Source organism: Buceros rhinoceros, unplaced genomic scaffold, assembly GCF_000710305.1.
Source record: "Buceros rhinoceros silvestris isolate BGI_N320 unplaced genomic scaffold, ASM71030v1 scaffold9304, whole genome shotgun sequence".
In the NCBI taxonomy this organism is placed as follows: Eukaryota; Metazoa; Chordata; class Aves; order Bucerotiformes; family Bucerotidae; genus Buceros; species Buceros rhinoceros.
The window spans coordinates 1-11423 of NW_010408770.1; the positions used below are offsets into that span (position 1 = coordinate 1).

At 53.9% G+C, this 11423-nt stretch overlaps 2 protein-coding genes across 2 annotated transcripts; both read left to right on the forward strand.

Annotated features, from left to right (window-relative positions):
• Positions 1–1104: 1104 nt before the first annotated feature.
• On the forward strand, positions 1105–8128 carry LOC104492414 (receptor-type tyrosine-protein phosphatase kappa-like; the record flags this gene model as incomplete). The annotated part of the gene is made up of 14 exons (XM_010134971.1): positions 1105–1247; positions 1387–1474; positions 2087–2157; positions 2571–2607; positions 3312–3409; positions 3576–3692; positions 4800–4957; positions 5036–5171; positions 5896–6045; positions 6221–6320; positions 6851–6952; positions 7061–7194; positions 7390–7524; positions 7967–8128. Coding segments are annotated over 14 exons (1631 nt in total), but the record flags the coding sequence as incomplete, so codon positions are not given.
• A 589-nt stretch (positions 8129–8717) lies between these two features.
• LOC104492413 (receptor-type tyrosine-protein phosphatase alpha-like) lies at positions 8718–10856 on the forward strand. Its single transcript, XM_010134970.1, has 3 exons — positions 8718–8833; positions 10032–10167; positions 10700–10856. The coding sequence occupies exons 1-3, from the start codon at positions 8727–8729 to the stop codon at positions 10772–10774; spliced, it is 318 nt and encodes a 105-aa protein (XP_010133272.1). The 5' UTR covers positions 8718–8726; the 3' UTR covers positions 10775–10856.
• The last annotated feature ends 567 nt before the right edge of the window (positions 10857–11423 follow it).

Below are 11423 nucleotides of genomic sequence, written 5' to 3' on the forward strand. Positions count from 1 at the left end.
CTGGCCACTTCCCATGGAGAAGAGCTGGCCAAGCACAGGATCGGCAGCGTTTTCTTGTCCTTCTTCTGTCTTCATGGAAGTTCCCTGGATCTAGAGGCTGTCTATGGTAGATGGGCTTTTGGCAACCTCTGGCCATTTGGGAAGCTGATGCACAAATGACAAACCATTCTCGCCATCACTTATTGTGTCTTAGCCCCAGTGCTCCGCTGGGGCATGTGAAACCCCTGAAGTGCTAGCACCTCACCAGGCTCTGGCCATGCCTGGGGCAGTCAGGCAAACAGGGCCCATGCTAGACAGTATCACACCAAATAATCACCCACTCTTTCTGCATCGGCTTAGCTATTCTCCAATGCAAAGCTTGTGGTGGGAGATGAGAGAAACTGCTTTTCACTCTGTGTCCCTATGGCATCTTCCAATGCCTGGTTCAGACTGTGCTGGAGCCTGATTCTGGGCTTTGATGGTTGCAGGGCAGGAGCCGGTGCCTCTGCTGAGCAGAACATCCATGGTTACAGCAGTAGTGCTGGTCATTGCACTGCTGGTATTGGGGACTTTGCTTTTTGTGCTCTTCAGGTCAGTATGTTCCTTACCTCTCCCACTCTCTGCGAGGCATCCAGCACCTTGCACTGCCAGAGGGTATCCAAGTGTACCCTGAGATAAAGCAAGGCAGCAGGCAGAGCTATTACACGGGCATCAGCCTCTCCTGTGTCTCTCTTTTCTGCTGATCTATGGGCCTGACTTGCTGTTTTGCAGGCAAAAGTACAACAGTTCAAAAACCTCAGAGAACAACAGCATTATCCCGCTGAGAAGATGTCAAGAAGGTGTAGTACGAGCAGCAGTCCTGCATGCCTTGTCTGGATAGGCTGTCTGTTAAAAGCACAGGCAGGGATCTTACAGGAACTGTAAGGTCCTTACATGAGCAAGGGGTTCAGAGCCGGCTGGCATGGGGAAAAAGACTCCTACCAGGAGAAAGGGACCTGTATGTGGAAGGATAATCTAGGGTTTGGTGGGGTTCTAACCGCTGCAATGCCAGCTCAGTCCCAGCTAAAGAGTTCCAGAGCCAGCCACCAGGGGCATGCTAATCGCCTGGTCTCATGGTCTCTGCAGGTGTGTGCAGGCTGAACACACAGATCCCAGTGGAGGAACTGCTGGAGGTCCTGAAGACATTTAAGAGGGCAGAAATAGAGGCAGAGCAGACAGAGGATGAATTTGTCGAGAGGCATGACGCCGGGCGTCTGAGAGAGTATCAGGTCTGGTTTAGCTTTTCTTCCCCATCTGGCTGCACCATCCACCAGTCCTCATGCCTTTCTTCGGTGTGTGATGCAGCTGGCCTTAGCCAGCCTCAGAACACATGCCAATGCAGAATGGGCTTGTCTTCTTCCTCTTCAGCAACTGTCCTCCACTTTGCTGCATCCCTGCAATGCTGGAAAGGAGCTGTGTAACCAGAGCAAGAACCGCTACAAGAGCATCATCCCATGTAAGAAGACCTCTCCAGGGGTTGGCGCAGGTGCTTGGAGGTGGTTGTGCTGTACAGGTGGCTGGGCTGGTGTAGATGCCCCTCCAGCAGGCCCCGCAGCAATTCTGAACTCCTCTTCTCACTCTGTGGCCACTGAAACCCAGAGACATTTTTCCAAAAGGGTCTTGTGGCTCCAGTGTTTTATATCCAGTTGGAAAATCTTTGTTCTGCCCTGCAAGCTTAATCATTTATCACGGTATTCCTGTTCCTGATGTTAGTCATTGCTGAGCACTGCCACGTTCCATGCCGAGGTGGCTATTTGTGGGAAAGCGGGGGGAGTTACTCAATTTCTATCAAAAATTAAAGCTCCACTAAGCTCCAGGTGGTGTGGACTTTTGGCCATTGTATTAACGGTCTTCCCCAAAGCACGTTGCATTTTCTGCTGTGCCATGTCACCTTTCATCTGATTAGTTGTTCTGTACATCTGAACATGTTCTGAGGCCTGGAGTACTGCTAAGAAGGGAGCAGTGGGTGGTGCCAGTCTTTCTTAAATTACATCTCCCTCCTTAAACAGTCACTTTATTCCTGCCCCACGGAGGCAATCCACCAACTCCCACCTCCCTTCTCTTTCAGATGATCACTGCCGTGTGGTGCTGCAGCCGTCTGACACAGGGAATGGCTACATCAATGCCAGCTACGTGGATGTAGGTAGCAAGGGATTGCTGCCCTGGGCAGGGTAGAGGTGTGTGGGCAGGGTAGGAGAGGTCCCTGGCTACTCTGGGTGAGGACAGTCCTGCTCACATGGGTGGCCCCAAGGTCTGGCACTTGCTTTCCTCAAGTGCTGGCGGATCTTGAGATGTCACTTCCCTTGTGTTCCGTCTGAGCTGCCTGGAGGACTCTGGGTTTGTGTGCCCCTCTCTAATGAAAATTGACCTGTGTGAGGGGACAGGAGCCAAGATGCAGCATCTGGGTACCCACTATCTGTGCTTGCCAGGAGTGGTGCTGCAGGACACCCTATGCCGAGGGCTCTGGGCTCTGGTGCTTGTGGGGATGGGTCCTTTATTTCATTCCCTGTTAAACCCGCGTGATCAGAGCTGTTTGAACCTCTCCCCCACAGAGCTACCGGAGTCCACACTTCTTCATTGCAGCTCAAGGTGGGTGCTCTCAACCCTCATGCTCAGGAGAGGCCAGTCGCTGCCCTGAACACACTGGGGAGTGGGGAACTGGAACAGCAGCCTGGGAGCTGTTAATAGCTCAGTCCAAGGCCAGGTATCTCCCGGGCCTTTGTCTTGGACAGTGGTTATGGCTACTGCAGGACATGGAAGGCCCCAGTGGCAGTTTGGTAGCGGCCAGATCCTTCCACCAGCAAGTCTGGTGTGTTTCAGTTGGTGGCTGGTGTGACAGGGACAAATCTGCACGTCTTCACTCAGTGCACTCCAAGACAGGCTCCTTCCAATGGTGCAAAGCTGGGATGGATTAGTCTCCTCTGCACAGCATGTGGTCAGGAAGTCTCAAGCTTCTTGCAGAGCTGTAGGAAACAGGACTCTAAATGTGAGAGCAGCTCACAATCATCTTATGGTCTAGATGGGGAAGCTCCTGAAGCAGTAGTGAATCCTTGACTTACCCTGGGCTCACCTGCCCTCCCTCTTCCTTGTCCCAGTTTCTAACACGGGTGATAAAACCACGATGCCCAGCACTTCTTTCCAGATGCTGCTGTGCCCAGGCTATGCAGTGTTATTCCCTGGGCAGAGGGAAGCCCAGCGCTGCTCATAGCCTGGGAATGTCTGAGTTCTGCATAGGAGCAGCTACACCCACACAGCTTGAACACTGGCACGGGAGTCTCTTCTTCTTCCCCAAGGCCCCTTGCCCGGGACAGTGGTGGATTTCTGGCAGATGGTCTGGCAGGAGAAGACCTCGGTCATTGTGATGCTGACGGGCTTAGTGGAGCAGAATAAGGTAGAAAAACCATCTCTGCCTGTGCTCATCTTGAACCTCCTTGCCTGCTTTGCTTTGCTCCTGGTGCAGCTGTCAAGGACAGCGGAGACCAGCGCCACACCACCACTGGCTTGCAATGCTCCCTCATGAGCAAGCTGGTGCTTATTGGTCTCACTGCTGTTGACAGATCAAGTGCGAGCAGTATTGGCCAGAGCAGGAGCAAGTCTATGGGGACTTCACCGTGACACTCAACAACACCAGGACTACCACAGGCCTTGTCACACGTATCTTCTGCCTGCAAAAGGTAAGGCTGGCATGTAGCTGAGATCGCGATGCAAGATGCTTTTGGGTTTCAGTGGCTGGCGGGAGATGTTGGCCAAGAGATGCTGTGAGCAGGCTTGGCCCTGGTCTCTAGCACTATTGGATGCCATGCCAGAGCATCAGCCCTGTGTTTCTGAGCCTGGCAAAGGCAACTCGCCAGCACCAGTGGTCACCCCAGATGAGTCTGGACTGATGATGCTCATAGGCAGATCGTGCACCCTTGAGGGCCTGGATGAGGTTATCAGGGAGGGTATAAAAGCAGTTATAGGGTATAAAATGGTATCTCTGTACATGCAGAATAATGCAAGAAGTGCCTGTCTGTCACCAGAGGTGCCTGCCAGTCTGCAGAGGGTCCACACTGAAGCTCCATGGTCCCTTACAGCTCCCAAACCTGAACAGATAGTTAACCATTTAAGATAACTTACATAATGACATTTCTTAAGATGGCCACCTATGCTGAAGCTGTAACTCAGATCAGCAGCAGAAACTGAAGGAGCTGCAAGGAGGGGAAAACATGTACAATATAAAGAAATTGCAGAAATGTGCATATTCTTTTTATGTCTTGTCTGGAGCAAAGCCTAGTTGAAAGGTAAAGCTCCAAGAGCCCCTGATGGTGGGACATAGCAATTCCTTAGTTCAGGTCAAGTTAATGTGATGTTTAGGGAAAAATACATGATGGACTGGTTAGAAAAGTGCCTGTACTCACATCAGTGCAACACCAGCCTTAGGAAATACCTTTCTGGGGGGAAGCCAGGGCTTTATGACTATGAAAACACTCTAAAGTGGTTTCTTTTCTTTTTCCAATGGGGCACGAGCTGCCATTTTCTGCTCTCAGCACTGTTCACAGCATGGAGAAGCAGAGAACAAAGTGATTTGTGTGGCCGTGTGCTGGGTGGCTTTTCCCTTTGCCTCTGATAAGCCACAGCGGAGCAGTCATAAGGGTGGGGATGCTGGGGGGAGCATTGTGTGCTGGTGCTCCCCTGAGGTGGGTTTCTCCACTGGTCCCTCCTTGTTGGCATACAATTAACTTCATGCAAGTTTCCAGGCTGATTCCTGCTCTGTGCTCCCAGCCATGTCTCTGTCTTTGCAGGCAGGCTGTGCTCTCCCAAGAGTGGTGGAGCAGTTTCACTACCTTCTGTGGCCAGACCACGGGGTCCCCAGAAGCCCTGCCCAGCTCCTGTCATTAGTGGAGATGGTAAACAAGAGGGGGTTCAAAGCTCCTGCTGGACCCGTGCTGGTGCACTGCAGGTACTGGACTGGGAGCACTTGGGTGCTGGGGCAAGGCTGGCTGGGGAAGCACTGACACCCAATTTTCTGTGTCCTCAGCGCAGGGATTGGGCGCACAGGTACCTTCATTGCCCTGGACTTCCTCCTGAAGATGGGAAAGGCTGAGGGGAAGGTGGATGTGTTTCAGTGCGTGCAGGTGCTGCGAGAGCAGCGGGTCAGCATGGTGCAGACCAAGGTGGGGAGAGTTACCTGCTCCTTGCACACTGTCAGGCTGTAGATCTGCTTCACACCCTTCCCAGGGATGTGACATGCAAAGCCACACTGGCCAGGCCAATCATGGTCCAGCCACAGGGACTGGAGCTGCCAGGTGATGGAGGCTGCAGGACCTTGCTGCCAATGCTGTGTCCAAACCTAGGTGGTATCTGTGTTCCCCTGAGACCCTCTGAGGTGCCAGTAGCATTCATATGCACCAGTCATCCTGGGAGAGAAGGGCTGTCTTGCAGACGAGTATGAGTAACAGTCCACATGGCCTTAAGGCTTTCAGGATGTCTGCCGTCATGGCATCTTCTGGGTAACAGTGTCCTGGCCTAGGAGCTGTCCCCATGGTCTGCTCAGTGCTGGGACCCTTTGGAGGAAACCATGTTGGGCAGGACTCTCCAGCTGCTTGTAGGAAGATTTGGTTTTCTGGGTTTCCTTCCTCAGAGCAGGGTCTGGTCAGAGAGGAAGCATCAACCCACAGGAAGATGGTCTTGTCTGGGTTGTTGCAGTTGCTGGCTGTTTCTCAGAGCAGGGCTGCCTGCACTGAGAGGGCTCTGGCCTCAGGGCCCCTCGCAGGAAGGTGAAGGATGGACCTGACTCATTCCTGGCACAGACCAAAGCTAGTGAGCGGATGAGCTGGAGTCCCAGAGCTCCTCCTGGAGCTGTTTCAAACTGTGCCTCTGACCCGTGTCCTCATGCAGGAGCAGTACACCTTCCTGTATGAGGTGCTGCTGGAAGGCTTGCTCTGTGGCAGCACCGGGGTCCCAGTGGAAAACATCGCCAGCCATGTGCGCAGCCTTCAAGAAGCTGAGACCTCAAGACACAACAATCTCCTTGAGAAGGAGTTCAAGGTACTGCCAGGATCTGGTACACTGGATCTGGTGCTGTGGGGGCTGATCTGTGGTGCCTCCCTCCTACTGCTCCCTTCTCAACCGTGTGGTAGAGATGGAGGAGCATTTCTTTGGGGTCACTGAATAAGGGGAGTAGATGACAAGCAGGACTTGTTTGGCTGAATCATCTCCACAGGCCCTGCAGAAGTTTTCTGAGTTGTTCCAGCTCCTGCCATGCAGAGAAGCAGAGAAACCCAGCAACCAGCCCAAGAACCGCAAGCCAGGGATGCTGCCAGGTACCACCGGCAAGCCGATCAGCCCCTTGCTCTGTGACCCAGCATCTGAGAGTAGTGTGGGGCGACTGTGCTGCCCTGCTGCTTCCCTCCCCAGCACCATGCCACTGGGAGGTTCTGCCCAAGGTTCAATCATCATTTTCCGGTTGGTAATAAAAGATAGATTAGGTTGATCCCATTATGAAAGCAAGACCCCATCCGAGTTTCCTTCTGGTCTTGCAGGAGGCATGTGTTCATGGACTACACCGGGGATAAATGTGTCCCTGGGTCTAATCTTTCCCAGTGGAGGGGCCCAGATGAGGCATCAGGGAACAATGAGGGTGGACCTGCTGTGCCTCTGTGCCTTCACCCATGGGGGTCTTGGACATTGCATGTCAGGTAGCCCTGGACTGTCATGTCCGTGGGGCTGGGGGTGCCAGTTCATTCAAGCCTCTCCAGCCTGTGCCGCAGGGAGCCGCACTGCCCCATGAGTAAGTCCCATGCCTCTGTGTGCGGAGAGGATGGCTCATCATTTCTCTCTCCGCCCTCCACAGCGGATTCCTGCCGGCCCATCCTGATGTCTTCTCTGAACGCAGACGGCTCGCCAGGTTACATCAACGCTGTGTTCGTCAACGTACGACTCCAGCTGCGGCGGGGTGCGGGAGCTGCTGGGAGCAGCAGAGTCCCGCGGACACCACTGCTCGGTGCAGGGGTAGACCGTGACACCCCGGCTTGAGGTGTCCCACGCTGGGGCGTCTTCACAGTGACGCGTTCCCAGCGTCCGGAGCCCTGCTGCCAGGAGATGGCCCCCGAGATCAGCCTAAGCCGCGGCTGTCAGCGCAGGCAGCGCAGCGGGCTGCTGCGGCTGCTGCCTGCTGCGTGCCGGGAACAGATCCCGGTGTCGTCCGCTGAGAGGGCAGCGGGATGCAAGCCTGCTCTGAGCAGGGCTGGGGTGTCCCGTGTCTCCTCAGGCTCTGCCCTGAGCCCGCAGAGACCCGGCTGCAGGGAGCAGGGAGCCGTTCCCGCTGCCAGAGGGGCTCTCGGGTGGATTGCGTGACCCTTTCCTCCCCCCGCACCCCGGTGTGTTTTGCAGACGTACATGGAGGAGGACAGACTCATCATCACCCAGCTGCCTTTTCCCACCACGCTGGTGGATTTCTGGTCTCTGGTCTGGGATTACACCTGCACGTCAGTGGTTGTGCTGAACCAGCTCCAGGAGCTGGACGAGGTCAGCAGCCCAGACCCTCCTCTTCCCTCTCCCAGCTCCAGTGGGGCCAGACAGTGCGCTTTCTCCCTTTGACCCCACACGGCTCTTCTCCTGCTTGCTGCAGGAGCCCACTGCAAGCTTGTGGACTCCAGCCAGGAGAGCCCTGAAGACAGCCCCAGCACTATAGCACTACAGTGGTGGGGTGTCCCCAGTACCACAGCACGGGAACATCCCTCAGGTTTTTCTTAGCTCTGCCTAGGCACCCTCTCTGTGGGAGTGTTATTATTCTGGCTGCAGCACCACGGGTTGGTTTCCAGCGAATGGCAGGCAGAGAACCCACATGCACACTGTGGCTTATGGGCGAGGGGCTGGCGTGAGCACACGCATGCAAGGTGCTGAGCTCTGCCATGCATGCAGGTTGGGGCTGTGTGTGATGGCGTGTGTGTATACCTCACCCCCACAGACATACGTGGAGTTCTGGCCCACCCAGGGCGAAGCTGCCTACGGCCGTTTCCATGTTCATCTGATCTCAGAGGAGTCCGGAGCTGGTTTCGCAGCCTGGACACTTGATGTCACCAACAGGCAGCAGGTGGGCTCTTTGCACAGAGATGACAAAGTCCTTTGAGAATAACCTTTGCAAGGGTTGAGAGAGTTGGCCAGGCTCCAGCATCAGCAGGCTTTGATTTGGGGTCAAAGTCACAACTAAGGATGGCAGAGGCCACAATGATCAGAGGGATCTGATAGGGTCCTGGAATGGCACTGTCCAGAGCAGGGCCTTTCGCCTTGGCAGAAAGATTAGTCCTAAGAGGGTGAGCCTACAGGCAGAGGTACATTTGTGTACATTTGGAGTATAGCAGCCATGGATAGAGTTTGTACATCTGAGTGGTGGTTCACAGATGGGGACAGCTATTACAGGTAGCTGGGCACAGGGACTGCCTCCAGTCTGAGCTGCACATGGTGCTCAGCTCTTATCTTGTGCTCTCTCCATCTGCCAATCTCAGAGCACTCAACGGAGAATGGCAAAGTCTGGAACTGGGCCATCCCACTGTGAAGCTGCTCCCTTGAGCTAGCATGCATGGAAGAGCCAGGACTGACACACACCGTCTCTTCCTTCCCTCCATGAAGCCAATGGGTTTCTTTTCTGCCCAGCCACTATCTTTCTTCCCCACTAGCCTAAGAAGCCTGCACTGGAAGTCCGGTTCTGGCAACTGAAGGATTGGCCCATGCAGCAGCGTCTTCCCCCCAACCCTGCCACAATCATCAGCCTACTAGGGAAGGTGGAGACGTACCATCGGCAGAGCCAGGATGGACGTATCCTCGTCACCTGCTGGTGAGTGATGTCTCTCAGTGGAAAAGCCATGGTACAGAGCTGGCTTAATTCAAGGCTGTGTCAGTGAACTTGGGTCACAGCTCCATCTTGGGTGGACATATGGGCATGAATTCACCTGTGTTCAGAGAGGAAGGATTCCCTGTGGAAGGTGGCTGGGTGTAGGATCTGTGGACAAGATTGTCCTTGAGAGCCTGCATGTCTGGTGGGTCACCTATGAGGCTTACCGTCAAGGGTTAGGGTTGGGCCAGCCACTAGACAAATGACAGCTGCTCTCTATTAACCCCTCTCCCTTCCGAAGGGGAAGAGAAATGGAATAATGGAGAGAGGCTTATGGATTGGCAAAAAAACCCTAGAAATGCTTTAATTAAAATAATAACAATAACATGAAATATACACAAATATACATAATACCAAGAACAAACCCAAGCCCCTAATGGTAACCATGTCACCGTCACCACTGACGCTGTGAGCAGGCACTGGTGAAGTCCCAGACTAGACTCAGCAGCAGATGGGAACCAGATTCACGAGCTGGATTCTGGAACTATATTCAAGAACGCATGGCCTGGGATTGAAGGTGGAACAGACAGAGCCCTCCTCAGATATTGGTCATTGAAAAAGAGGGCTTGACTCTTGTGATCCCTCAGCTTTGTAATGAATATAACATCTATGGGTGGAACACCTTGTTGGTCAGTTCAGGGTCACCCGTCCTGTCTGCTCCTCCCCAAAGGTGCAGCCTCTCACTTACTGCACCCCCACCGTGGGACACAGGACTTAGCAGTGACCTTGGTCTGCACAGGAGCAAGTCTCAGCAAGAGCCTTTCTGCACCCCAGCCCCTGGTAGTGACTGTAAACATCAAGCGTTACCACTTCTAGCACCAGACACTGTCTGCGAAAACATGCCGCTGACTTCAGACAGTGCAGTCACCTAGAAGAGAGTGAGCTGGAAAGCGAAATCAGTGAACAGAATTAGTTCTGTTCTGACACTGACTGGACACTGACTTACCTCATTCTGGCCTGTGCCCCTTGAAGTTAATTTTGTGCAGAGTCTAGTTACCATTTATCTTTCTATACGGCACTGGAAGAAGGAAGGCCATAATACTTCTGCTTTAACCGCAGTTCATTGTGGGACCTGCCTTCCTCTTTCATCCCTGCAAGATGATCCTAGAGCAAGTGACTCTCTCCCTGCTCTCCTCCACAGGGACGGTGCCAGCCGGAGTGGGATTTTCTGTGCTGCTAGTTTCCTGTGTGAGCAGATCCAAAGTGAAGGGCTGGTGGACGTGTCTCAGGCTGTGAGGATGCTGAAGAGGCAGCGGAGACAGCTGATTAAAGATGTGGTAGGTGCAGACTACAAACCCAGCTGGGGTGACAACATCAGAGCAAGAGCCGTTGCCTGTTTTCTGCCACTGGGACATACCCACTCACTCAGGGACAGGCTCTGCAGAATCAGATGGGCAATGAAGCATCCTGCAGGCTGAGTTGTTCCTTCCTGGTCCACCTGGTCTGCTCAGTGTGGTGTTGCTCTTGTGGGTGCTCAAGTGTCTGTCCTGCACCCACCTCACCACCTGGTCTGGGTGCTAGAGGCCATGACAGCGTGAGCACGCCAGATGGGAGTGAGCAGCAGACAGTTTGTGCCATGGATGCTAGCTATCATCCCAAGACCAGGCAGCTCCACCATTGGGGTAGCCCAGCCCTCAGCTGCTGGAGCCCACACCTGTGATTCCTCAGCAGGGGAAGATGGCCTCCAACTGGGAGGAGAAGAGAGGGCTGTATCTGCATCAGGCTTGCTCCGAAAGCTGTTGGAAACCAAGGCTGGCTTGCTGCAGGTGTTGGTGTACCAGCTTCTCATATGCATCCTTCTGCCCACAGGAACAGTACGGGCTCTGCTATGAGCTAGCCCTCAGTTACTTGAATTCATTTGAAACCTATGGGAATTTCAAGTAGAGGCGTGGCCACAGCCCATCTCTGGCCAGGACTTTGACTCTCTGGACAGCTCTCCATCAGTGACAATGGAAACCAGAGGAGACAAGAGGGTCGTGCCTAGCCCCATGAAGCTTTATTCCCCTGAAAAGCCACCCCAAGGATCCTCTGTGGCTGGAGAGCACAGGATGGACTTCTCCAAATTGTGGTCAGGCTTTGGAGCCGGAACCTGGCCCTTTACCCAGAGTTTGCTCAGGAGCTTACCTGGAATCACAGCCTGAGGATGCAGACCAGAGCAGAGGCACCAGGACTTGACATGTATGTGAATAAAGAGAACCAGCTGTCCCATCCAGGCTCCCTTGTCCCTTCAAGCAGACACAGGGAAAGTGGGTTAGCTCCACCAACACCCAAACTGTGTTTTGCCAGGGGAGCATTAAACCTCTGTAAGATTCATGGGGCTCAGGAACACACTATCTGTCCTACTTTGGGAGAAGCATGAAGTCTAAGGCCAACAAGTGCTGAGGGAGGGACAATCCACAGTCCCATAAGGCTAGGCTGGTCCTTTCCACCCACACACAAACCCTTCCTGGAGCTCCATATTCCTGATGACGATCAAGGTGCCGCAGCCCTACCAGAGAGGCTAACTCACCAGACCCTCTTGGCCCCCCCCAGC

What these genes read in the sequence shown, in the direction of transcription:
- LOC104492413 (XM_010134970.1), top strand. Translation starts at nt 8,727, where the DNA reads ATGCAGCAGCGTCTTCCCCCCAACCCTGCCACAATCATCAGCCTACTA. An exon ending in CGTATCCTCGTCACCTGCTG is followed by an intron (nt 8,834 to 10,031) that starts GTGAGTGATGTC and finishes TCTCCTCCACAG; the next exon opens with GGACGGTGCCAGCCGGAGTG. An exon ending in GACAGCTGATTAAAGATGTG is followed by an intron (nt 10,168 to 10,699) that starts GTAGGTGCAGAC and finishes TTCTGCCCACAG; the next exon opens with GAACAGTACGGGCTCTGCTA.